At 55.7% G+C, this 26197-nt stretch overlaps 2 protein-coding genes and 1 long non-coding RNA gene across 3 annotated transcripts; 2 read left to right on the top strand and 1 right to left on the bottom strand.

Annotated features, from left to right (window-relative positions):
* Positions 1–1471: 1471 nt before the first annotated feature.
* On the bottom strand, positions 1472–10742 carry PLPP7 (phospholipid phosphatase 7 (inactive)). Its single transcript, XM_415460.8, has 2 exons — positions 10121–10742; positions 1472–2318 (listed from the first exon to the last, which is right to left on the bottom strand). The coding sequence occupies exons 1-2, from the start codon at positions 10569–10571 to the stop codon at positions 1954–1956; spliced, it is 816 nt and encodes a 271-aa protein (XP_415460.2). The 5' UTR covers positions 10572–10742; the 3' UTR covers positions 1472–1953.
* LOC121107105 lies at positions 8522–9255 on the top strand. The gene is made up of 2 exons (XR_005840539.1): positions 8522–8788; positions 8897–9255. It is a non-coding gene; the product is annotated as an uncharacterized LOC121107105 (long non-coding RNA).
* A 3772-nt stretch (positions 10743–14514) lies between the features above and the next one.
* Positions 14515–24610, top strand: FAM78A (family with sequence similarity 78 member A). The gene is made up of 3 exons (XM_001233856.7): positions 14515–14836; positions 15250–16056; positions 20841–24610. The coding sequence occupies exons 2-3, from the start codon at positions 15794–15796 to the stop codon at positions 21367–21369; spliced, it is 792 nt and encodes a 263-aa protein (XP_001233857.1). The 5' UTR covers positions 14515–14836; positions 15250–15793; the 3' UTR covers positions 21370–24610.
* Positions 24611–26197: the final 1587 nt, after the last annotated feature.

Here is a 26197-nt window from a genome sequence, read left to right as displayed (position 1 = left end):
TTCTCTTCCTGCTGCCGTACCCTCCGTGCCTCCAAACACTCAGGATCCATCCCTGTGGGTGCAGCACAGGGTGCTGGATCCCTCCCAGCTCCCAGCACAACCCACAGCAGGGTGGATGAGCGGTATCCCCAGCCTGGAAGCTGTTCTGCCTGAGCTCCGGGGACACATAAGGACACGGCGGGGGGGGGGGGGGAGGGGGCAGCCCCATGGCTGTTCCCTGCCATCCCTCATCGTTGCCATAGTGACAGAAGCTGGATTTCACCGCAGCGATGCCGGTACCCTGGGCACAGCGGGGAGAAGCACACCAGGCAGGCTCAGCATCAACCGTGCACCCATGCTGTGCCTCCCCGAAACCTCCATGCAGTGAGCATCACGGTCTTGGGGTGCTTTGAACTGGACCCTTCCTCTGGATCAGCAGGATGCTGTTCCTTAAAGGATACGGAGCCCTCTGCAATTCCCACTCACGGGCTCCAGCCTCAGTGCAGGGCTCTGTACTGATTTCCCAGCTGGAGACACCTGCCAGGGATAGATTTTTCCATTTATCATTTTTTTGTATTAATTATCAGAGAGCAACAACTGTTAGCAACCTACAACAGTCATTACCTGCACGCTGCCTCCTCGTCCACCTGCCCTGGAGGAACGGATGCTCCCCATGTTGCTGGGATGGGTGGGAGCTCAGGATCTGATTGCTGCCTGGCATTGCAAGCCAGGGGGGTCCTATTCAGCTGGGACAGCCAGGAGAACAGGCACATCTGCAGAAACATCCAGCCAGGAAAATGCTGCGTCCAGTAGTGCCTTCTGTCATCTACCAAACAACAAACTCTGCTCTAAAGAGAGGGAAACTACCAACAGTGGGAAGGTTTTGTGCAAAATGGGGTTTTCTTTTAGCCATGGCTGTGACCTGGGCAGGGAACAGCTGGTTTTCAAGGAGGAAAGCAGCAGCAATAACAGAAAGCAACAGCACTGTGTTGGTGAATCACACTCCACATTCAGCCCCTCAGGATGCTTCGCAGACATCAATTAGCTCCGCCTTGCAGTTGGGGAAGGTCAGGAGTGCCCTCCTTGTTTCACATCAGGTGAGACACAGATGCATTCAGGATTTCCCTCTGCAATCAGGTTAGGGCTGAGCCAGCAGCCTGGTCCCGGCCTCCCGCCGCCCTGCTGGGTGCACCAGAAAGCATCCAGGTCTGCAGGGGACTTACCTTGGGCACTGCCATCTATAGCATTATTTGGCGGGAGTAGAAACACATAGCTACAAAGAGGTAAGAAAAGAAGCAGTGCATGTAGACCTGCTTTGTGAACTCACCACGATCCAACGCAATGCCCCCTGCCAGGGCCAAGATGGGCAGCAGTATTTGCCACTTCACAGGCAAAAATAACCCAACCCACACACCCCATGGCGAGCACAAACCTCAGAGCCTCCCCGAGCTGCCCTCTGTCCCTTCCCTCAGCAGAAGAACCAAGCCGGGCAGGATTTTCACCATTATTTATTATCTGTGAAACGCCAGCAGTGTCCTGACTCGGCACAAGACACGGTCGCTTGGCTTGCAAAAAGAAAAAGCACTGTGGCCAAAATCCTTTAGCCTCCAGAAGGTTAACAGATGAGTCCTCAGGAAGCTCTCAGGCGCTGCCCACGCTGAGGACAAACCCAGGTGAGAGGTGAACCATCCCAACGAGGCAGGCAGAGCTCATTTCTCTCACCTGTGAAGCTTAATTTGATTGCTGTCCGAATACAGTTTGAGAACATGGCCAACAAATGGGGATGGCCATTGGGTGCTAAAACCCAATCCATTGCAAGAGACTTTCTTTTTCCAGGCAGGGAAGCAACATTAAAAAACGCCACTACTTATGGAAGTTACAACTGCTTCCAACAAACAATAGGTAAAAAATACCGGGAGGGGGGACTCAAAGTATCTGCTGGTTTTGGATGGAAAGGCATCGAGTCCCCCGCGCTCACCAGATGGATATCAACATCTGACACGTGTTGGAAGACATCCATATCAACTCCACCAGCCTGAACTGCAGGTAGCCGAACACGAAGCCGGAGAGCACGTCTGTGATGTGGTGCCGACCGATCATGACCCGGGAAAAGCCAACGCAGAAGGCCCAAAGGACCAGCAGGATGCGGAGTGGGATGGCCAGGACCAGGTGGTTGAGTAGGAACTTGGAGAGCATGGCGGCACGGCTGGCGTGCCCGGCTGGGAACGCGTAGGTGTCCATGGTCAGGTAGTCCAAGAGCCCGGGGCTGACGTCGTACGGACCCTTGCGCTTGGCCAACTTCTGCAGCCCAGCCACGATCATGATGTCCAACAGCAGGGCTGCAAAATGAGGCAGAGGCAGAAGTCAAGGGCGGTTTGCAATGCTGAGCGCACAAAGGTCATCGCTGTCCTCAAAGCAAGGCTCAGATTCAGTTCAAGCTCATCAGCTGCAGGTCACCCAGCTGGCAGCTGACCTCCCAGCTGAGCACCGTTAGCACCACCGCTCAGTGGAGAAACCCAAACCACAGAGCTCTCTCAGCACCAAATGACCTTTCAAACTGCTCTGGAGCAAAACCCATCTGTACTTTATCCTCTTTCCCTTCATCCCATCCCTCTAGCACCAGCCAATGCTCCTGGCATTTCTACTTCCCAGCCAAACTCCTGCTTTTTCTTCCCAGACAAAGGTGATGCCAGGGATGCCCAGGGGGTGTAGGTGTGCACATGGAGGTGGTCGGAGCAGAGGTGCTTTAATAACCCTTTCGTTCTGGGGATGAATAAAATGGACCTTCAGCACTGCTAGGTTAGATATTCATCAAACAGTGACCAGAAAGCAGAAAGCCTCATTTGCTCGTGTTTCTTGATCTGAAGGCATGCTGGCATCGGAACTGGGGGGTTCATTTGCTGTTAAAAGTAAAAAAAACAAGAGCCAAACCCAAGTGTGCTCCATCGGGTGCTTTTCTGCACTTCCCCCTACACTTTCTGTTCCCTTCATGATGAGGAAGCAGCCTCAGCAGCCTGCCCAGCCCCAGCTGGGGGTGCAACCTGCACCCATCTGTCTGCAACGCGCACACACAGCTCCTGTCCCCACAGCAGGCACACACACACACACCCTCCAGGCCAAGAGGAGTGGAGGTTGGAGGGGACAGAACCACAGGAGGGAACCTGGGGGCAGTGACTGAGCAGACCGACAGACACTTGGGGCTGAGGAGGGCAGAGAGGTGAGATTAGAGGAGCAGGAACCATAGTTTTAAGCCTTTTCCACCATGCACATACAGGCAGCATTGAGTTGAAAGCAGCAAAGCCACCAAAGGAAGGGTTTGCCCATTACTTCTTCTTTTTTTCTTTTCTTAGATCCAGAATTTTCCCTTTAGCCTGCTTTAAGAGAAGCACTGCAAACCCATCCAGTCACAGAAAGCACTGCTAACATCCAAAACCTCCTTGCAGCACAAACCCAACAAGCGAGCCCTGCCCATCTGCAGCAATTCCAGCATCAGAGATCACCTTGGTAAAGTAAATAGCCAACATCTGGCATCAGACGCACAGTAATGAGCTGAAAGCAAGCCCCCTGGGCAGACATTTTATATCTATTAATAAGAGAAGGAAAACAATTACCTGCCTCACTCCTACCGCCACACGTTAGGAGCCCATTAGAAGCAAAACCTGCGCAGGCAGAGCACGTGGACAAACCCATCGCACTGCCTTAGCAAAACCAAGTCAACCTCAGCCCTCTCCCCAGACGGAAGCTGATGCAGCTGATGTCCTGTCCCTGCCAGGTCCCCTCTGTCCCTGCCCAATCTGCAGTGACAGCAGGGTGAAGGGCTGTGCTTGCTGCCCATGGGCATCACCTGCCCATGCTGGAGCCAGGCAGCATCTCCTGGGGACCGACTGGGCTCCAGCTGAGATGTTTACAGAGATGTTCACATAAATATCAAAACCACAGCTGAAAACTAGCCTGGGTGCAGTGCTGGGGGGGTAGAAAAACAGGAGGAAGCCAAAAAAGCCTTTGGCTTCATCTGTTCCTGCAGCCCTGATCCACATGACGTGGTGCACATGGGGCTGATGGCTGTGCCCAGGCACGTGGCAGAGGAAAAAGGGGATCAGTGGGAGCAGTGTGCCCATCCCCTGCCCGTTTTAAGGCAGGACAAACCAGGGGGCAGCTCAGTGCCCAGCGCTCCCTAAGCCAGCAGCACTTTGACCCCCGCCCCACAGTGCCAGAGGCCACGTGTAGGGCCCAGGCTGGCTCTGAAGGTGCTTTGTTTTCCAGATGAGCCAACTTCAGGCACACGGGATCATAGGATCATAGAATTGCTCAGGTTGGAAAAGACCTTCAAGATCATCAAGTCCAACCACAGCCCAACCACACTCCCCTAACTCTAACAACCCACACGTCACCCTCCCTTGGAAATAGTTCCTTTTGATCCACAATTAGAATTCCCCCAACATTTGCTTTGAGCTGTAGCTGTTCAGTTAGTACATACAAGCCCTATCCTACTGCTTCTGCAAGGAGCTTCCCAAACCTCCTGCAGGCATGAGGCTCCCTGACCTGGAAAATGAGCCATTTGCAGCCTTGGCCAGTTGACACTAATGAAAGATGCAGGTTTCAGAGCATCGTCACCCTCGCTCCAGAGGAGCCAGATGAGCTCCACTCCTCTGGAAGAGAACTCCTCTCCTGCATTTTCTTCCCCGAACGTGACACGATTAGGTGCAGGAACTGACAGAAGGCACAGATGGCACGACACAGTTAACCACTGAATCAGACGCCGTGGTGCTTTGGGTAGGTGATGTTTTGGCTGACCAAGCAGCAGAGGGTTCTGGCCTCGGAGTGAAAGGCACGCCGGGCGAAGTGGCCACGGGGAAGTGAAAGAATGGCAGAAATCAGCGCTGTGCAATTAATTCAAACATCCAGTGACTGATCCCACCACCATTCTGCACCCAGGCTGGCCTGGGCCCTGCTGCCCGCTCAGCATCCCTGCTCCTGCTGCTCACCCGCTGTACCTCCGCTGCTTCTGCTCCTGCCGAGGAGCTGGGGACAAAGCTGCTCACCCATCCTAAGGATGCCCCGTGGGGCAGAGCCCTGCTCAGCCCTGCTCAGCCCTCCGCAGCAGCCAGCAGCTCGTGTCCCTGCCCAGAGGGGCAACGGGAAGCTGCTCGGCAGTGACAGACACGAGCATGACTCATTTCCCTTGTTTATTCCTCCTCTTCCCATTCAGCAGCCCTCGCACTTCTTTTCTCTTTCAATCTGCATTCAGACTGGGGAATATTTTGCCTGCTTGGCTTTATGCTTCCCGCAGTTCCCCGAAGGTTTCACACAGGGATTTGGGGCTCACCATCTCCAGCACCGAACAGCCAGGGCCTGACCTCAGTGCTGACCACGGGGGCTGCTCAGCCCTGCATCCAAAAGAGACCTTGCACTGATCCATGGAAATATCCCCTGTGTCTGCTGCAGCCACAGCAAAATGGGCCCCAGCCTGTCACCAACTGTCCTCTACACGCAGGGACACTGCAGGCTGCACGTCTGCCCTGCAGTGAACAGAATGCACTTGCCATAAAGCACGCAGGAGAGGAAGGGAAGGGGGCAGGGAGCTGGGCAGTGTTTGCTGCTCGGGGCTGCCTGAGCTCACCCAGGGGTATGGGGTAAGGATGGCACCTACCGAAGGACCAAGGGCAGGAAAATGATGGGCAGATCAGCAGCTGGACGTGACGAAGAGGAGTATTTAATGTCAGGCTGGACCTGTGACTGGATGGATGCAGGGAGTGGATGGGGGCTGGGAGCGTTCCTGAGCAGGGAACACACACAGGGTGCCAGCCCTTGGGCTGCTCTCTCGTCTGCTGAAATGCTATCTGCCCTGTCTAGCTCCGAAAATCCCCAGCCTCGCAGTGGGAAAATGAACGGGAAAAAATAGACACATCTGGCCCCAAACCATCTCTGGGGCTCTCAGCTTAGCAAGCTCTGCTGCGTCCGGACTGATCCATCTGCCAGTGCAGCTCCCTGTCCTCTCTGCTGGGTCTGGGCTGCTGAGCCCCGAGGCTCAGCGGGATGAGTTTGTCTGTACTGCCTGGGCATTTAATCTGCTCGGTGACCTTTAGCAGCAGCGGGCTGTACAATCTGAATTTTCACTGCACAGATTCCAAAGGAAAGCAGCTCCATGCACAAAGTCCTTCTGTACAGCTAAAGGAGGGTCAGCAGAGTCCTGAGGGACACGGGGAAGGCATTTCTTTCTCCATTTCCCCCCTAACCTACCACTTTCCTGGCAGTTTTCTCTTGTGTGGAGGCTGCATGACGGACCTCAGACTTCCCTCTGTATGTATTTATAAATACATATATATAGGGCTCAGGATAAAGTCACCGTTCTGCAGGGCACTGTGCCTCAGAGTGTTATGGCTTTGTTCCCAACTGGACTAATGCTAGGTCTGCATCCATGGGGAGAGCATGGACTGAATTCTTGCTGACCTCCAGACCTGGAGAAATAGCCCTGGCCTCCCCTCCTTTCTTCCTCCTGTGGCAAGCAATCCATCCTCAGCCTGCTGTGCTGCTCCCCATGGCGTGCCCACAGCACCACTTTCCCTGATGGTGATAAATGCTCGATGACAGCACCAAAGAGCCGACCCACCTGCCAGCAGCAGGATGCGGAGCCAGCTGGTGATGGGTGAGGGCTATGGCCCATGTCACTGTGACCAGAGCGACCACCAGGCTTGGCTCTGCCTCTTTGCAGCACGCCAAGATGTTTGTAACCCTGTTTCAAGCAGCGTTTCGACCAGAGCAGAACCAAGTATTTCAAATCAAGCACGATCGTGCGCAAGCATTAACCAACGAGATATCCTCCTGCATCCGGGGCATGCAGCTGGACCACAGCTAACCACACAGACTGCCAGTTATGCTCTAAACACAACAGCTGGACCTCACTGAAAGCACCACTTTGGGTAGATCACCATATTCCATCCTCCCCTACGCTAAGAAGGTGTCCAGATCTGGAAAGACCATCGTTCTAACGAGATCAGTCTGTTTAGCTTAATGAATAGGAGGTGAAGAGGTGACTTGAGCACTATCCAAAATATTGAAAGGCAGAAGGGATGCCAGATAAAAGAGCTATTCAGCTGGAGAGACAATGGTGTGCAGAGGCAACGGAGGGCAGGGAACAGTCAAACTAAGAGCAATGCACTTGTGAGAACAGCTACCCCTGCAGTGATACAGGAATGGTTCTGACGAGTTCAGCACCACTCAAAACCTTACATCTGATTGAGTGTTTGGGTTTTTTCCCTTAGCAAATTGAACAGGAATAAATTAAGGGAAGTGCTACCGCCTGTATTTTGCCGTGGGTTAGATCAATGATCCAAATGTTCTTTGCTGGCTTAGCAGCCAATGAATCACTACATTCGGATCCACATTCTCACCAGATGGATCAGAACCAGAAACCAAGGCACTGCTTGCCCTCAAGAGCTTAACAGCACTTCTGCCTGCTTCTAGAGAAGCTCCAGTGATTTCAGTGGGAGCTTTATACCTGTTTTCCCTCTGAAATCCCAACAGAGAGGTTCAAATGGTTTTCTAAGCGTTTCAGTTTCCATGAGATCCTTGTGACTGCATAGAACAGCCTGACTGGCCCTGAAATCCCAACAGTGGCACGCAAATAAAGCGAGCTTTAACTGGGAGCTTTCCCAAGCTCTGATTTTTCTGATGTGGCAGAGGGGGAGCAGACTTTTCTCCTGACTCTTTCACAGCCAGGGCTGGCAGTACCAAGGCAGCCTTCCTGAAAGCACATTCTGGCAGAGGGATTTTGACAGTGGGCACAGATAGCTGATTTCTTCCATTTTTTCAGTAACAGGCTGAGACCGTGCTTCTCTGTTTGGCATTTGCTGGAAAAAAGATTAGGATGAGGAGGAGAATCAATAAATTCCATCACAGATGACAACCGCGGAGGGAAAACATTGCTGGGGGTTGCTAATCAACATCAGCAGCCAGGATGGATGGCGTGTCCCAGGGAGAGAGGTCAGAACCCCTCACCCTAAATGCTCCCACACTTCTTGGCACAGATCCTACCAAGATCCTCCAGCGCAGTTCCCCCCCTCCATCTGCAGTGGTGCTCCTGCCAGGTTCCTGGTCCCATTTCAGCAGTCTCCTGTCTCCTCGCCTTGAAAGCCTGATTGCAAATCCTAAACAAGTGCTCTATGATGGGCTGGCTCCCTGCCCAGAGACTGCATCAGAAATTCTGCTTGATGTATCAAACCCTGAGCAAGCCAGGGGGAAGGGTGCAGAGCCAGGGGAGGTAAAGACGGGGTGCTGCAGACAACCCCAGCTTCCCTGCTTCCAGGAGCCCAGGAAAGCACCAGCAAGTTTCCCTTCTCCCTTTGACCTGTCCCCACCGACCTGCTGGATTTCAACCCTAAGAAAACAACAGCGAGAGGGAGCCAGGATGCAGCAGCACTGTCACACCCCTCCTGTTCCTCCTATTCTGCGGGCGGTGTGGGTCTGAGCCCCAAGCTCCCCTGCTGAACTCCTTCATCCATCAGCAGTGCAGGCATGACAGCAGTAGCTGCTCCGATATTAGGAGCTCCTGACTGCAATCTCAAATATCAACCCAAGGCCACGCTCGCAGAGATCCTGTTCTGCTGAGCAACACAGAGTCCTGCTGGGAGAGCTCAGCTGAGAGGCTGCAGGCACCTTGGTCAGCGCTCCAAGCCTCAGCGCAGCCTGGAGCTGGCTTTGCATTTGGCCTCCTCGATGGTAATGGAAAAGCAAGAAGGCTCTCCTTGGCTTTAAGCCAAAAGCGGCGTTAACTCTTCATAAAGATCCCAAATATTTTGGACTCAAAGAGGTGGGTTTTCAGGCTCCAGAACTGTCAGAGCCTCTCAGGTCAGGAGACCTCTGGAAACTGTGCCGGCTGATGTTGGCCGCCTTCTATTTCATCCTCGTGCCCTTTCAGATGGAGTTTCTGTTCTCAGCGAGGGTTTGACCCGGAGCATTGAGCAACCTGGGGAAGAAGTGCTGATGTCGGCGGGCCCTGCATCACGCCGATGCTATTCTGGCTTCCTCCCCTCCATGGCGTCCCTTCATTGGATGTCACAGCACGAGGACAGCCTCTTCAAAGGCAGAGGGGAGAACAGGGAAGCTACAACTGTGCTTTTCAAAGCAGTTCAGCACAATCTTTGCCCTCCTTGAAGGATGAACTTCTAGAAAAAAACTTGAGCTGTACTGCAGCACCCGTAGAGCACCCACTGCTGAAATAAAGCCTCGCTGTGACCCCTCACAGTGCTCCTTGAGAAACAAAGGCCTAAATCTAATGCCTTCAACCCCTGTGCTGAACAAAAGCGGGAGCTCTGCATGCCTGTTTTTGGAGAGGGTGAAGAGCTTGGGGTGATCACAGCCACTGTCACTGGGCTGCAGGCCAAAGGCCAAAGGGAGGGGAGTGGAGAGCCTTGGGGAAGATAGGCAAAGTGGGCTGGGGTTGGGTGGTGGGGGCCAGATGTGGGGCTGGTCGTGGCTGGGACATTGGCTGCTCTCACATGACTGACTGCAAGTAAAGGACCAGCAGGAGGGCCAGAGAGATCAGAGCTGTCCTCATGGCCACCAGGTGAAATGAGCACACGGAAAAGGGGACAGCAGCAAGAAAGGCCCTCCTGGGATGAAGGATGTGAGATCAAACTGCAGTAAGGAAGAAGACAGGACTCCATCAGACGGCTGCTGCGCTGTGGGGCCAGGGTCTGCTCAAGGAGGAGCAGAGGGGATGGAAATGTTTGTTGTTTTTCTTTCCCAGGGCTCTGATCCACATATCAGATTTACAATATTTATGTTTTCCCCAACCCAACAAACCACCAGGGCTGACGGCCATAAATCAACACCGCGACCGCTGGCGTCCACCTGCACCCACAGACACTTTCTTGGCCCTCTTGGACCAACCCAAGCCTTGTGCAGAGCTGCTCTGTGGCTACAGCTGGCCACCAGGATCCCTGCACCCCTACCGACAACATCCATCACCCCCAGCACCCAGGACCAGCACGAAGCTGCCAAGGCGGCCGATATGCACAGCCTTCCCCCAAAAGGTCACTGAGCACATCGCGGTGGGAGCAGCCAGAGGAGGAGCCCCAGTGCCACCATCCCTTGTGACCGGGGCTGGGCAGTCCCGCTGGGATGGAGCTTTGCCACTCACCTAGCAGCAGGTTCATGAGGACCTCCTGGCCCGCCAGCGTGCTGCTCTTCACCAGGCAGATGAGCGTGCCCGCGATCCAGGGGATGCCGTGCCCCGTTATCCCCAGCAGGTTGATCATGGAGCGGGCACCCCCCCAGGACGAGGCTCTGTTGGCACACACCCCCAGCCGCTTGGACATGCAGATATCGATGGCCAGCAGGGAGTTGAAGGCGATCCCCTTGAAGGAGGGGTTGAGCTGCATGCAGTCCTCTTCGGGCAGCTGCTGCGATTGCCTCCGCTCCTTGGGGTTGCTGTTCTGGGTTCCAGCCGCCGCTGTTTGGCCGCTCTGCTTCCTGCCCGAGCTCCTGCTCTCCTGGGTCCCTTTCGGGGGCTGGTTCAAGGAGAGGAACTCAGCCCTGTTGAGGACATTGTTCCTGTCTCGCGCTCTGGACCGCGTCTGGGATGCTGGCATTGCAGTCTCTCTCTAATTGAACTGCTTTGCAAATACCGGGAAGGAGAGAAATCCCTCTTCTCCCTGCAGAAATCTTCCCCACGCCCACCCTCACGAGCCGTGAATTTGGGAAGCTACAAAGGTTCCCCTCTGTTGCAGTTGCCCCCAGCACAGTCTGCAGCTGTTAAATATAGAGTAAGGAATGCACATGGCTGTTTACTTCATGGGCCTAGCAAGCTTGGAAGGAAAATTAATGCCAAGCTTGGCAGCCACTCCAGTGCCAGGGAAAAAGGTTAAACAGCCAATAGATTGGAAGAAGAGGAGGGAAATGCTTTGTGCCAAAGGTTGGTTGCTTCTGGCCTGGTCTATTTAAATCTTCCAATAGCTTATTTCCCAGGGCTGCAAGGGAAACTGGGAAATGTAGTTTGGTGGGTTTGGGGTTTTTTTTTTTTTTTTTTTTGTAGTGTAATTCACATTTGAATATCAGAGCATCATCACTGCAAGAGAGCATCGGTGCCGGGAGTGATCACAGTGCTCCCGTGGCAGTCAGTGCAGCCTCCACACCGGGCATCACTCGGGGACTTCCCTGCAAAGGGCACAACGTGGATCCCTCCTGGCCTGCTCTGTTCCGTGTCTCCTCCCCACTGGGGCACCCCTCAATAACATTTCCCTCTCCCTGATGTGAACACCGTGCAAACACCCCCAGCCCCATTCCCACCCCCAGCTCGGCACATGCCCCTGCATGGAGGCATCCATCGCTGCCCTGCCTCCAGCCCCCAGCTGAGCAGCACCTGCCTTCTGATTAAGAGAGACACTGCGCCGCTAATGAATTCCCATCCCCCTGCCCCTGGTGCTGAGCGTGCCCTAAATACTGCACGCGTTTCTGCCGTGTCATCCCGCATCGCATCGCATGGCAGACCCCGCGCTGAGAGCAGGTGACAGCAGTGCCCATCCCTGAGCTGCACACAGCAGTGGTGGCATCTGCGCAGCACGGCAGCACCGCGGCGCTGGGGGTCCTGCAGAGGGAGGTGGGGAAGGTGAGCGTGGCACCACGCGGCACAGCGGGCACGACTCCTGGATTGCTACTTACCCATAGGAATGAGGAGTTACAAAGGTCAACGTTAGTGCAGGTAGCACTGGGAGACAGCTCCCACGTCTCTTTAAAAGCCTTATCCAAAATGTACAGGAGGGCTTGAGTGCTAAAGGAGAGGTGGTTCTTGGCTCTGTGAGACAGCAAGCAGAACTTGGTGCTTGTTGTCTGCGGTTCTCCAAATCCCCAGGCTGAGCTGCACACCCGGTCTGTGCCCATCTGACACCCACACGGCCACGCTGGGCCAGCAAATCCGTGCTGGAGCCCTCACTCCCTCTTGGGTTTTGCTTATGAATCAAAGGAAAATAACACACATCGACTTATTTCTGAACCACATCCTCCAGGAGCCTATGTCGAGCATGTGACAGTGCCCGTGGGCTGCAGGAAGAGCTCCTCCCCTCCTTCCCAACCCATCAGTGCAGCTCCTTCCAGCTCAGGGAGCGAATTTCTGTTGGGGCTGAGGCAGCCCATGAGCACGCCCCGACGCCATCCGCTCACTGCAGGGCTGCTGTGGTGCAAGTCTCCTTGCAAGCAGCTGTGTGCCAAGAGTCCATGTGATGGTGGCCAGGAACCTGCAGAAATAGAGAGGCTTGTCTCGTCACCTCTTGTCCCCTCCCCTGCTGGGGATGCTGAGCTATTACAGAGCACGTTCCTCAGGAGATGTCACTGGGAAGAAATACCCTGCAAGCACTGGGAGCTGCCTTCATCTGGTGCCTGTCTGTCCTCTGACACGTTCGTGGACGTGGGGGTTTGCTCTGAATGGTACACACTGAGGCCAGCAGTGTGGCAGGCGTGAAGGAAGCACACACTGCTAACGTGCCCCCGGTGAGAGCAGAGCGGGAGGAGAGCAGCGGTGTCCCATCGGTGGGGCTGCTCTGTTTCACGAGGAAGAGGAGACACTGCCTTTCAGCAAACCTGGAAAGCACGAGGCTGATGGGACCACACCGCGGGGCAGCGATGGATGGAGCGTCAAGCACGCAGTGGAAGGAAAGCAACTCCAGCATCACCAGCTCCTCCCAGCTGGTACTTGCACGATGCTTGGTGGGGAGCACAGATGATTTAATCACACCGAGCGGAGCAATGGAGGCAGGCGTGGCCAACACCAGGGCAAACTCCAGCTGAAGATGAAAAGCTGATTTAATCAGAGTGAGGCAATGCCATTTCCTAGTCGACCAGAACACTGGAGAATGCCAAGTTGAAGCAAAGCACGGGTGAAACTTGAGAGGAGCTGGGATCTCAGAATATGCAGCTTCACCAAATTCATAATGCTCCGAGAAACTGTGACAAGCTTGTTTGAAAGGTGTGAAAGAGTCTTGGAAAATGTCAAAGTATTTCAGCACCTTCTGGAGGTTGCCGAAGAAACTGGATTTTCCATTGGGAGATGCTCATTTCATTCTTTCCTGTACCTCCTGGACTCATTCTTAGTTTTTCCCTCTGTCTCAGGGCTGATAACAGAGCCCTTCGCAGAGATCCTGAGAAGTTGCAAGCAGGTAAATATTTAGCCAACGTTTTGAGAAACGTAGGAAGAAAACCATAACAATACACTGCAGCAGTTCCACTCCCTGCCACGCCGTTGGCACAAAGGTCTCCGGTGCACACCCCACCCATGCCCTGCTGGGAAGGGCAGCACCCAACTGCAAGGTGCATGGGGATGGAGCGGAGCTGCCAAGCACACACGGACAGGAGCCCCCCGGGACCTCAGAGCAGCAAGAAGGAATCTGCCCTGTCTATGGCATTCCCTCTCCAGGAGCACCCCGTGGCTCCCATCTTTGGTGGAGGGCAGACAAGAAGTGCACGGATGTTGCAAAATGCTGAGTTTGCTGATGCAAAACGCTGACTTCGCAGTGAGCGTTGGGGCACGAAGGAGTAGCAGAAGTTTCCTCAGCTCCAAGCGGCCGTGCTGCCCTGTGAGCAGCACTACCAAAATAATTCCTACCTCCCAGTGTGGGGGTTTCCCCTTTAGGAAAGCATCGAGGTGGGTGTGCAATGCTCAGCACACAGCAGCTATTGCCCGACACACACCTGGTGCTGAGCTCGGCTGGGTGGCACTGCCACTGACCCCTCAAGCTATAATACCCAGCACACTGCGGCCTCTGACTCTCCCCACTGCCTGCTCCAGCTGCTGCTCAGGGAGCTTTGTGTTTCCATTGCTTGAACCAGGGCTGCGGGTTTGGCAAGAGAGAGCATCCCTGTAGTGAACGGAGCAGCTGAGAGAAAAACCTTCACCTGCAACACTGAGAGAAAATGCATTGCATCTTAGTTGAGGAAAAAAAGGAGGGAAGGAAGGGAGGGTGGAAGGGTGAGAGGAAAGGAAGGAGGGAAGGAGGGAAGGAAGGAAGGAAGGAAGGAAAGAGGGAGGGAAGGAGGGAACAAAAGAAGGGAGGAAGGAGGGAAGGAAGAAAAAAAGGAAAAGAAAAGAAAAGGAAGAAGAAGAAGGAAAAAGCCCCTACCCTTGATTTCCAGAAAAACTACATTACCCACAATTCACGGCCACGTGGGAGGAAATGCTGCTTCTGCAAAGGAGGTTTAGCCTCAACAGCTGCAGTTTAAAAGCGAAATGCGGGGGGAGGGATGGGGCTGAGCGCTGCAGGGCGGGCGGTGCGGGGCAGGGAGAGGCGCTGCGCTGCGCTCCGGAGCGCGATGGCTGCGGGGCTGCGGTCGGAGCCGTGCGGGGACGGAGGGGGGGTCGGAGCTCGGGCCACTTTGCCGCAAAGTTTGACCCGGCCGCGCCGCTGCGGCTGCTGCGGGTGCCCCCCCCGCGCCCCCCGGAGCTGAAAGGCTGAAACCCAGCGGGGCGGGAGGGGTTGCGGAGGGGGGGGGGGGGGGGGGGGGGGGGAGACCGGCGCCGTCCCCGTATGCATGAATGTATTGCGAGAGAGGAAGCTTGCGGCAGCCGAGAGGCGGAGGCACCGATTCTGCTTCTCTCACCTCCCCGGGCGTACAGCAGAGAAGAAGCGAAGAAATAAAAAATAAATAAATAAAAAGCTCACACCGAGCGCACGGCAGCGCGCAGGAGCCTCCACCCCCCCCCACCCCCCCCAACCCCCCCGCCGCCACCGCCGCCGCTCCGCGCCCCCGCGCAGCGCTCAGCGCACGGCCGCGGCCCGGAGCTGCTCCCCGCGGCACAAACGCGTGTGCGGGGCGGCCCCATGAGCGCCGCCGGCTGAGAGCGAGGAGGAGGAGGAGCGGGAGGAAGGTCGGACGGCTGCGGACAGCGCTCGCTTCGAGGAGGAGGAGGAGGAGGAGGAAGGGGGACCGCGGGGTTCCCCCCCAGCCCGCCCCGCCGCCGCCGCCGCCGCCGCCGCCGGGGATGTGACGGGCGGCGATTGTGCGGTGCTGAGCGGCCCCGGGGGGGGGCAGCGTGGAGGGGGGGGGGGGGGGAGTTGAGTTGTGCCGCTGCCCTCCGCGCAGCCCCCCGGCACGGAGCGCTCCGGCTATTTCTAACGGGGAAAAAAACAGCCAACCAGACGGCGGAGGAAGCTCCAAAAACGCACTTTGTCGCGTTTCTCCACCCGTCGGGTTCGGGGTTTGGTGCCGGGTTATTTATTCATTTCATTATTATTATTATTTTTTCCCCCTTTCTGTTATTATTGTAATTTTGTGCGAAAGGAAGTTGTGAACAACTGCGAGTCAGGAAGTGGAAATCCACACCGGTTGTGACAAGCTGGGGCTCCAAACTATTTCATTATTTATATAGATGTGTCTATCAACATTCTGCTTTTCATCCAAAGAATAAAGGGAAATGCCGGCCGGCCCCGCGCTTGACGGGGAATGACAGCCCGCATCTGAGCAAAGGAAGGACTAAATATATCAGCTAACAGCAGCACCGGTATTTATTGAACTCGAGAGACTTCTTTTTTTTTCCCCATAACCTAAAGACCGAAGGAGAGATTTAAAGGGTCATTAAAAGGGGAACAATTGGGAAGGCCCTTTGGCTTCTGGAGCGCAGCGAACCTCCGGGCAGGAGCGGCGTTTGCAGGACGGACACCACGATACGGCTCTGCGCGATGCATTTCTATCCTATGGATACCGCTGTCGAGATTACACACCTGGATCTGTAATTGATCTCTCACCCGATAATTTCAATGCCTAATATTCCCCAGGATTGCTGGAGTACCCGAGGAGCTGCGTCGGACTGTATTCGGGGTATGCCATGGGCTGTATTCAGAGCATTAGCTGCAAATCCAAAGTTTTCCGGGAGAGTATTTCGGTGATCGAAGTCAAAGCCTCCATCGATCCCATCCCCACCAGCATCGACGAGTCCTCCAGCGTGGTTCTGCGCTACCGCACCCCGCACTTCCGCGCCTCCGCGCAGGTGTTGGTGCCCCCCATCCCCAAGAAGGAGACGTGGATCGTGGGCTGGATCCAGGCGTGCAGCCACATGGAATTCTACAATCACTACGGGGACCAGGGAATGTAAGTCGTTTCGGAGCGTGCGTGTGTGTTTGTGTGTGGGGTGGGGGGTGGGGGGCATTTGTGAGGTGGGGAGGAAGAGTGGGGAGCCACGGCCTGGCTGGGATGAGCCAACAGCACGGTTGGGTTGATGCTAGAAGCTGGCTTCTGTGAAACTTAGCAGGACTTTCTCCTGTGCTTTGGAACAGCGAGCGAGCTGCCGCCTGCACCTTTCAAAGCAGTGGGTGTCCTTGTCTTTCTGATGGGGACGCGCTCAGAAAAACGTGCTGCTGCCAAAGCAGGAGCAGCACCAGAGAGCCAAGCCCCAAAGCCAGCCCTCCCGCAACGGGCACCCCTCTGCATCCCCCATCACACACCACGCATTGAGGCACCCCAGGGCAGCCCCGAGGCTGACACTTGTGGCTGCTCCCAGCCCCGTGCTGTTGTGCTGCAGTGTGCCAACAGTGCTCCGGGGGCATGGGATGGCGTGGGGGAACCTGGGGGCATGGGATGGCGTGGGGGAACCTGCTCGGCATGCTCCCTGCTGCAGGCAGCCCTGAGATGGGCTTAGCCAGGGGGTAACGCTGTGCATCACCTCGGGGCAGGGTGAAAAAAGAGAAGACATTGGCTTCATTTGCAGTAATTGCGAGAGTGGGAATAGGCATGGATATCTATAGGAGTGGGAATAGGCATAGATATATATATGCGAGGTAGGAGGAACGTAGGGGCTGTTTGCACTCCAAAAGCCCCCTGCTACCGGTCAGACACTCATAGTGAGACAAGAATGAGTCAAATGGAAATGTCACCTCCCCGCTGTGAGCGCTCAGCCCCCCCGCAGCCCTCCGCCGGCGCTCTGCCCGCCGAGTGCTGTTGCAGGCTTTGGCCCACAGTGCAGTCGGCAGCAGCGCTGCGTGCCTGCATGGAGCTGCAATTGTGCAACTCACGGTGCCGGCAGCGCCTGAGCTCAGAGCTGGGTGCGGCGGGGGCTGTGGGCGCTGCTCGGCTCTGGGGGCGCGGAGGGAGGACGGAGGGGTGGGAGCTGCTGCCCCTCTGCCGATCCTGGGGGGCCGGGGGGTGATGGCGGCTCGGCCCCGCGTGGGTGGATGGGGAGGGCTGAGGGAGAGGATGGGAAGGTAGGGATGGAGAGGAGAAATTCGGACATAGCGCAGCGCCCTCCTGGAGGCCTCCGAGCATCCGCTGTGCCTGCGCAGCCCTCCGTCCCTGCCCAGCTGCAGGCACAGGTTGGGCAGCTCAGACATGAGTAAATACGTGCAGGGAGACGCAGAGCACGGGGAAGGGCGCACCAAGGAGCAGCCCTAAGGGACAGACTCCTGTCCTCACGTCCTCTCTGCTCACGCAGAAAGCGCCTGGAGGTGCAAACTGCAGCACCTGGCCAACGCCGGCAGCAGGAAGGGAGCAGCTGAGCTTATCTTGACTGCAGAAGTACTTACAGCAGGCCTGAAAGCTGTGGGCTTCCTGGCTCCAAACCCATCTAGCAAGGACGGTTTGTTGCTCAGACGTCCCCCGTCCCACGCCGTGGGGATTCGCAGGTGTAATTCTCACATCGGAACCACAGCCTTCAGTGAGCGGCTGCGGGGGGGACGTGGGGATGTCCCCGGGTGTCAGTGCAGCTCACGTCCACCACAGCAGGAAGAGCAGGCAGGGAAGCATTGTGCCTCTGCTGCCGTGGGCTCACCCCGCACCCCCACCTGCGCTGTTGGCCTTCTTTGCCCCCGAGTTCCCCCCGTTTGTGAAGCAGGATGTGGTGCAGCCTCCCCGTACTGCGTTGCTTTGAGAGCTGTGGGCAAAAGTTTGCTGTGAGGGCTGTGAGCAGGCAGGCAGGATTAAGTGCTGCAGGTGTGTGGGAGAGCCATTATCCAGAAAGCCAGGGAAGCGGAGAGACGTTTCCCTGGGAGGCTCATAGGGCTCATACAGAGGAGCCACGCAGACGGAACCAGGATGGTGTGCCACCATCTGACAGCCCTAAATAAGAGCTGAAAGGCCGCTTCGTGCCATTGGAATGCACTCTGGAAGACCTCTGTGTGGGTTGTGCCCTCCCTGAGGCTGTCAGCCACCGTAATACCCCGACCTCCGTGGAGCTGCACTGCTTTGTGCCATTCGTCCCAGCTTTCCACGGAGGGACACTGCTGGAACAGCCACGTTTCTCTTTCCTTTCCTTCATCTCTGTGGTGGCAGCAAACAGAAGATTCCAAATGAGCGCCACGGGATGGGCCAACCCCAGCAGCAGTGCTGGGACAGAGCAGTGAGCAACAGCCGAGCAGATGGAGCCATGCACTGAGCTCGTGCACGGACATTAGATGCAGTGGGCATCAGTTTGACCCGTGCATTTAAAATGGAACTGATGATTTTTTGGCCAGATGGAGCGTTTTTAGGCGGACGGAGAGAAAAATAATTAAAGCTCCAACCACACGTAAATGCTTGTCTAAAGGGGTTACTTTGCTTGTGGCTCACAGCGCCAGGAGCACAGCACCCTGGGCAGGAGGAAATGGAAGCGCTCCGTCACCTCTCTGCACGCAGAACTGGGGGAAACCCCCTTCATCCTAGGCAGGGCTCACCCCAAGCACCGGGGCAGGGTGCTGCTGTGCCACGTGGCATCCTCAGTGCTGGGCCGTGGGGTTCTGACCTGCACGAACCTGCAGGACCCAGCTCCAGTGGGACCAGCATCACCCGGTCCTGCTTCTTCATCTCCATGGAGACGTGCAAGGAGCAGCGCAGATGGTGGTATGCAAAACAGAGCGAGGAATAATGCCGCTTGAATGGGATCAGCTGTGAATCCCGAGGAGCTGCAGGTAGATTTCCTGCCCTGAGGGTCACTGGGGCAGCTGGGCAGTGCTGTGCCATCACTGCACTTTAGTGGGCACCTCTCTCTGGGGAGATTAAATCTCCCACATCCGCAGCTGCCCCTGCAGGGCTGGAGGAAAAGCCTTTGGTGCTCTTACACAGCGCCGTGCTGATTTATAAGGGTTATCCCAGGGCTGCTGCTGGGCAGAGTGCCTTCTCCTGGTAGCGCGAGGATGTTTGTTATGAGGGGTTTGGTCTCTGGTGATGCTCATTCTGATTGAAGGTTTCGGAGCAGCGGGGAGTGACAGAATTACAGCCCAGAGCCTACTGGTGTTGGAGCTGATCAGCCACAGCAGGCCTGTGAAACCAGAGAGGATGGTGCCTTTCCTGCCGTTGTCAGCAAAGTGTTTACTGGGCACTTTCTGGCCTTCCCTTGGCTCAACACCGTCACGGAAAGGTGCTGATGCAGCTGGAGATCGTTCCATTGCATTCTTTCCAGCAGCACAGCAGCCACTGCCGCATTACTGAGTGCAGATAGGAGGTGTGCTGGCAGCAGGGCAGCCACCACCAGCAGCCACCGCAGCCTCTGCTCTTCGCAGCCCAGCGTGGCACCTTCCCACCCACACAGCCTCCATCTCTGCACCTTCATGGCACAGCTGTGACCCTTCAGGACATCATCACATCCCAGCCCCGGGCTGCTGTCATGCTGAGAACCAGGCGCGTGGACAGCAACCCTAAAACAACTGCTGAAAGGGAGGGAGAGCCTGAATTCAGCCTCCTGCATGCTGAGCCCGGTGAGCTGTGTCCTCCAGTGTGCATCCCTTAGGATGGCTCTGGGTTGGAGGGGAAATGAGTGAGCATCTCCAGCTGGAGCAGGGCTGCCGGGGGTCTCCTGGCTGCTGCAGGTTCACATTGACTTCCAGGGAAAGGACTCCCTCTGCCTGCTGGCTGCAGGGAGCAGAAGGCTGCAGCAGCCGCTGCCGCATCCCGTATCCACACATCCACAGCCACGCAGCCCAGCGCCGTGGTGCTGACCCCAGATCCCCCCCTGCACCTGCAGATCTGTGCAGGCACCCACGAAAACCATTGGTTAATTGATCCCACGAGGAATCACCCGGTGACAGCCAGACGTGTGCAGCAAAACGCTGAACGAGCCGGTGATTACAAACACGGAGGCGTTTTACGGTTGTTAACTAATTAGCAATCAGCCTTCTGAGATGGTCATGTCAGGCCCAGCCAGCAGAGAGGAGCAATGCATCCCCAACCACCCCCGGAGCTGCTCTGTGCCGGCGCTGTAGGGTGGCAGAGGGCTGCTCTCCCTTCTTGGCTGACCTTTCCATCAGGCTGGCACACGGCACGGTGCCACCGGCGCTGGGATGGGGCAGCGTTCCCACCCTGCTGACCTCTGCTTCTCTGATTACTGTAACATCATCCCAGCCTTTGAACCGGGTCCTTCCCAGGCTGCAGAGGGATGGGTTACACTTCCAGCGCCGCGCAGCCAGCGGGGAGGGACCGCAGCTTGGCCAGAAAGAAAGGGCCTGTCTGCAAGCATGGGCGCAGAATCAGGGCAGCGAGGGGGAATGGGAGCCTGGGGGGCAGGAGGCAGCGGGGGGCCGGGCAGCTGAGTCCTGGAGAGGGTCCTCACCGTCATGAGTGGCAGGAAAAGGTCTTCTTTCAGGTTGGATGTTAGGAAGAACTTCTCTGAAAGAGCGGCAATGCATTGGCACAGACTGGCAATGGTGGGGTCACCTCACTGAAGGTGTTCCAGACCCGCGGAGATGAGGCACTGAGGGCTGTGTCAGCGGGCACGGTGTGGCGAGCTGGAGCTGGGGATCCTAGAGGTCTCCTCCAGCCTTTGTGACTCTATGATTCCTCCATGAGAGGGATAAAACCTAATTAAAGCCGAACAGGAGTGCATTCCCAACTCATTCCTCTCTTTCCTTGAAGTCCTGCATGTTTCTAAAGGAATTAATTAATGCATTATCCGTAATCTGTTGGTTTTGCAGGTCAAGTTGGGAGCTTCCAGATCTACTGGAGGGTAAAATCCAGGCCATCAGCGACTCGGATGGAGTGAACTATCCCTGGTACGGAAACACGACAGAAACCTGCACCATCGTGGGTCCCACAAAGAAGGAGTCCAAGTTCAACATCAGCATGAACGACAACTTCTACCCGAGCGTGACGTGGGCGGTGCCCGTCAGCGAGAGCAACGTGGCCAAGCTGACGAGCATCCACCGGGATCAGAGCTTCACCACCTGGCTGGTCGCCACCAACACGGCCACCAACGAGATGGTGACCTTGCAGACTATCAAGTGGCGGATGAGGCTGGGCATAGAGGTGAACCCCAGCAGACCCCTGGGGCAGCGTGCCAAGCTGCAGGAGCCCTCGGCTCAGGAGCAGCCCCAGGTCCTCAGCAAGAATGAGCCAATACCACCCAGTGCCCTTGTCAAACCCAATGCCAACGATGCTCAGGTACTCATGTGGAGGCCAAAGGATGGACCACCGCTCGTGGTGATACCTCCCAAGCACCGGTAGTGAAGAGCCTGGCGTCCCGGCACTGAAAGGGAGAAAACAAAAGCGGAAACGAGGCAAAACAATCACGTAGGTATTAGAATAAACACGTATAATCTGAGCGAAATCAAAATGCACTTTGTAGTCATCCAACAAATGCAACCATTCTACCTTCTCCCATTGGGACGGATTTCACTGTGCTAAAGCTAAAGAGGAGACCTCACGGCGGGGTCTGTCTCACCACTGGATTCCTAAGGGAAGAAACGAACACTGATCTCTACCAGTATTGCTTTTTTTGTTCTCTTCCCTATTTCAGTTCCTGTTTGAACTTCAGTCTCATTAGCTTGCCCGGACAGCCCACAGCAACAAGAGCGTTTTATTTGGGATTTTAGGAGTCTTTCTTTGTTTTTTTTCCTTCTTCCTTCTCCTTTTTGGTTGAGAACAGAAGCTCCTGGGGCAACCAGTCAGCTATTTAAGATAAGGATTTTTTCTTTTTTAAGCTGTAAGGTTCTGAGTTGCAAATCCAAGTCATGCGGCCTTATGTAGACTTTGCTTTGCATTGCCAAACTTTTGCCTTAAAGCTACGTATGAAAACAACAAACAACAACAACAAAAAGACCACCGGGCAGAATGTCCTTTCTACAGAGCTTGGGGGGAAAAGAGCTTTGGAGCGAGGAGGGGATGGTCAGCGTGTCACAGGCCAATGGAAAGGGCATGGAATTGGAAGAAGCGCCACCAAAAGAAAAGCCTTCCTGGTTTGAGAAGGAGGAAGCTCGGAAATCATCTCAGTTTCAAAGCAATGCAAATAAACTGCTGGAGGAGGTCTTTGGAGCAGGAGCTCCGCGGCCACCTCCCTGCTCGGCAGGAGGAATCGAGCTCGCCCCGCTTGCGCTCCTGGGCGTTGTAACACGGGATAATCTGACGGGCAGAGCCAGCAGCTGCAGCCACAGCCCCGGGGTCACCACACCTGTGCTGTGTGCGGAGGCATTGAGACGCACGGGTGTGAGCGAGGGCAGATCCATCCACCGCGCGTACCCAGCAATATCCACCATTCAGGAACAGCCGTGTCTGAGACCAGCAGGCACCATTCCTAGCAAACACTAGAAACAAAAGCTATGAAAAACTCTTCTTCCTACGGTAACGAATCACGTTGGGGTTCGTAGGTAATTTTCTTCCCAATGACCTCATGATCTACACAACTTCCAGGACCGGGGTGCAGACGGGACCCCAGGTGAGACCGTACCCATTTGGTTATGTAGCCAAGGATGCTGCGCGGGGCGGTAAGCAGGGAACACCCACATCTCGGGTGTAGATCCTCCAGTCAAGAAAGCGCATTTGGAGCAGGAGCCAAAACCCGGGTGTCAGCAAGGACCTCATCCAGATGGCTTCAGAGATAGCAGATGCGTTTCTGCAGAGGAAGGAGGTGCAGGAAGGTGGCTGTAAGGGGGAGGGGGTGTCTGTGGCAGCGCTTTCCATGAGATAACGTTTCTTCCTCTTATTCACAACACGCCTCCAGAGCTGGGGCTGAGCAGAGCCCAGCTGCAGATGCTCCCAGCCCTGCAGAGCTGGTCCGAGCAGGTCTCGGTCCCACGCTTGCTGCTCAGAAGGCTCTCCCATGGGGGAGCACCATTCGCTGCTATTGCCACCTCCTCCTCCCACACAACAATTTCTCCTCCTTCGCTTCTCCAAAGCCACGCCATCTATTATGGCAACAGGTTCAGCATCTCCCCTGCATGAGGAAAGCACGCCCAGAAGATGCAGCCCCCCACAACAGCCTCAAACCAGCAAACATGGACGTGGGGTCCCTGCAGCGTGCCCCCCCAGGCGGGGTGCCCTCCTCCCTGTGCTGCAGAGCTGCTCTCCCCCTCCGATGGGAGACCCTACAGGGAGGCAGTCTGGCATCACAAGCAGCTTGCAAACAACTGGACTGGATCAACCCCAAATCCATCAGCCAAAGGTTGCCTACATCAAGGCTTTGGGACTATAAAGGATGAAGCTAGGGAGGCTTTGACTTGCACAGTCACTCTCTTTTGAACTCCATTTTCATACATGGATTCAGATCCCAACTACAGCTCTACCGGCGCAGCCCTCAGGACTTGGCTGTGTTTTCTCCTAGGCAATACATGCAGAAGAGGACAAAATGGGAGCTGTGGGTGATTGCTGGTAACACTTTGCACGCACCTCTGCTGCTGCTCCGGGCAGACCGGAGGGTGGGAGTAGAAGGGGTATTTATGTCTGGTATTCACTTTGTCTCCAGGTGCTGAGTACTTACAGTTCTCACTGATGTCAGCGTGGGTCGAACAAACGGGGCCCAGTTGTCTTAATTAGCTGCACAAAGGAATTCCAAGGAAAGATTTATTCTCAGTCACCAAAAATCACATTCAGGGAACACCTCTGTCCTTTTCCACTTCGCTTCGTGTTGGACTCAGTCTCTCCCAGCACATCAACTACATCTGTTTCCTTCTCCCCGTACCTGGTGGACTGGATGCACCCATGCAATTCCATACCGACCTCCTGGCTAAGTTGTCCCGTTGCACTGAACAGACCCAGCTGAGCAGTAAATATAAAATCCAACCTTCACTTTGGGTCAGCTTTGCATGGACCTCTCCCTCCCCAAAGAATGCCTTTATCCCGTGCCTACTTTGGACCATACCCCTCTCCACCTCCATCCGCACACAGCATAGAAAGTGCTGCTGCCTCTGGTGAGATTCCATGCTTTGTGGTTACAAGCAATGTTTTTCCAATGCTGCTTCATTGCAAAACTGACGAGGACAGACGGGCTGTATCTGAAAGGAAGGGTGGCTGGAAGGGGTGGGGGCTGCCAGCACCGCTGGGTGACAGCTGGAGTGGGGGGGTGGGATGGAGAGCCAGGGCATCCAGGAGAGCAAGCTGCTGCTCTGGCAGCTTTCTGCAGCAAAACCAGAAAGGATGCACTGGGAACGGGATGGAGCACCGCACCGCCCCACCACTCTGCCGGCAGCACCGGGGTCAGGAGCCCAGCAGAGCAAACCCAGACCCTGAGCAGTGGGGTGGGGGGAGGGGGGTGGGTTGGCCCATTCATTCTGCACAGCCCTGGGAAGGTGAGGGGTGAGGAGGCGCGGGCAGCCCCAGCCCCGCTTCGCGGCACAGCAATAAGACTCGTCCTTGGTCTTGCAGAGATACTGTGAAAACAAAACCACGATGTACCAAGTCTGGACACTCATGGCGATGTAAAAACAAAACCCTGCTTTTATAACAGATGGAAAAATAAAGTGAAGTTTTCAAACCCGCCTGCCTGGAGTCGTTTGGGCGTTGGCTGGTTTCAGTGGAGCAGTTCCCCAGCCCGGCTGCAATGAGCTCCCTGCTCACCACGATGCTTTCTCCTCATTGCAGCTCTGACGCCGCATCAGACAGCGAGGTGGTTTCTGGTTAAAAATACCAGCCAGCATCCTGCATTTTTCATTAGCAGGCCGTGTGATGGGAGGACAGAGCAGCGATGGCAGCACGCAGCAGCCCGACTCCTGCAGCTCTGCTCCCTGAAGCTGTTTGCTTGGTTAGCAAAAGGCTGCAGCCATAAATACTGCACCTGGGGGGAACCCTCGTAAGGTGGTAGCCAACCTTGGCACAGCCTTTTCCATGCTGTTGTCGGTCCCTGCTCCCATCGCCCCAAACTGCGTGCAGGCATGCAATGCAGACAGCATCGTGCTCTGCTCGGGGAGATGCAGCAGTGCACAGCAGTGCTATGGGTGGGAACACTGCAGGGGAGGGCGAGCACGGAGTGCACACGGGAAGGAATTCGCATGGATGGAGAGGACAGGTTCAGAATGGGATTCATTTCCACAGTGGAAACTCTCCAGCCTCATCTGTTGATAGCAGGCTAAATTTAGACATCTCAGTCTGGGAGGAGGGAGGGGGAGAGGGGACAGCAGGCAGCGCCGGGCTGCAGGGGGTGACAGCCTGGGAGCACCAGGTCACACCGACAGTGCATAATGGAGCAGGGATGGCAGTGCAGGTTGGTGCCAGCACCCGGTGGCTGCTGAGCCCACCAACCACACTTTGCCTTCCCGAGGTTCTCCCGCTTGGCTTCAAGATTTTCTACCCTCACTTTGAGGCAGAAGGCAGCAGCGGCTCCTCGCTTTGCAGCAATATCCTGCTCACTTTGTCCCTGCTCGGGGCTTTTTGCAGGGGATTTCCCTCTGCTGATACAAATCAGGTCTCCTTTCCTCTCTCTTCTATCTCACACCTCTGTAAGCTGCTCAGATGCAGCAGCTGCTCACACCAAATTTCATTTCTCCACGTTTTCAAGCTTTAAAGCAAGTACCACTGAACAACATAGCAACATACCGATGTGAATTGAACAGCCTTGAAACACCAGCTGAAAACCCACATTGTGCCGCATGCACAGCTCCTCCAACAACCTGCACTGGGATTCCCTCACACACAGCCCCAGTGACCCCAGCAGCCTTCTGGGGTGCAGAGCCCTGGCAAGGAGTGCCAGCAGGAGAGCCATAGTGGGGCTGTGCGGCTTCCCAGGGCTGCAGAGGGCTCCGGAATGCAGCCCTTATCCTGCAGCAAAGTACAGGAGAGAACCAAGCATGGGGCAATACGGCACAAACCACAAAGTACCGCTGGCACCTGTGCTGAAGGACTGCATCCCCACAGGAGCCCAGCCCCAACTTTGCTCCTGGAGGAAGGAAGGGCTCATTTCAGGCCACTGAAGGCCACTCATCCCCCCCCAGGCTGCCTCTACCCAACCCCTGGGGCTCAAGGTGACATTTAAGAACAGAAACTCTCTCAGCACTACCAAGGGCTGCCATGCCCGAGCCTCTCGCAGGATTATTTTTCCTTGTATGAAATGCTGAAAGCAATGCAC

This window comes from Gallus gallus, chromosome 17, assembly GCF_016699485.2.
Source record: "Gallus gallus isolate bGalGal1 chromosome 17, bGalGal1.mat.broiler.GRCg7b, whole genome shotgun sequence".
In the NCBI taxonomy this organism is placed as follows: domain Eukaryota; kingdom Metazoa; phylum Chordata; class Aves; order Galliformes; family Phasianidae; genus Gallus; species Gallus gallus.
This window is presented reverse-complemented; position numbering and strand designations above follow the sequence as displayed.

What these genes read in the sequence shown, in the direction of transcription:
- PLPP7 (XM_415460.8), bottom strand. Translation starts at nt 10,571, where the DNA reads ATGCCAGCATCCCAGACGCGGTCCAGAGCGCGAGACAGGAACAATGTC. An exon ending in CCTCATGAACCTGCTGCTAG is followed by an intron (nt 2,319 to 10,120) that starts GTGAGTGGCAAA and finishes CTCATTTTGCAG; the next exon opens with CCCTGCTGTTGGACATCATG.
- FAM78A (XM_001233856.7), top strand. Translation starts at nt 15,794, where the DNA reads ATGGGCTGTATTCAGAGCATTAGCTGCAAATCCAAAGTTTTCCGGGAG. An exon ending in CACTACGGGGACCAGGGAAT is followed by an intron (nt 16,057 to 20,840) that starts GTAAGTCGTTTC and finishes TTGGTTTTGCAG; the next exon opens with GTCAAGTTGGGAGCTTCCAG.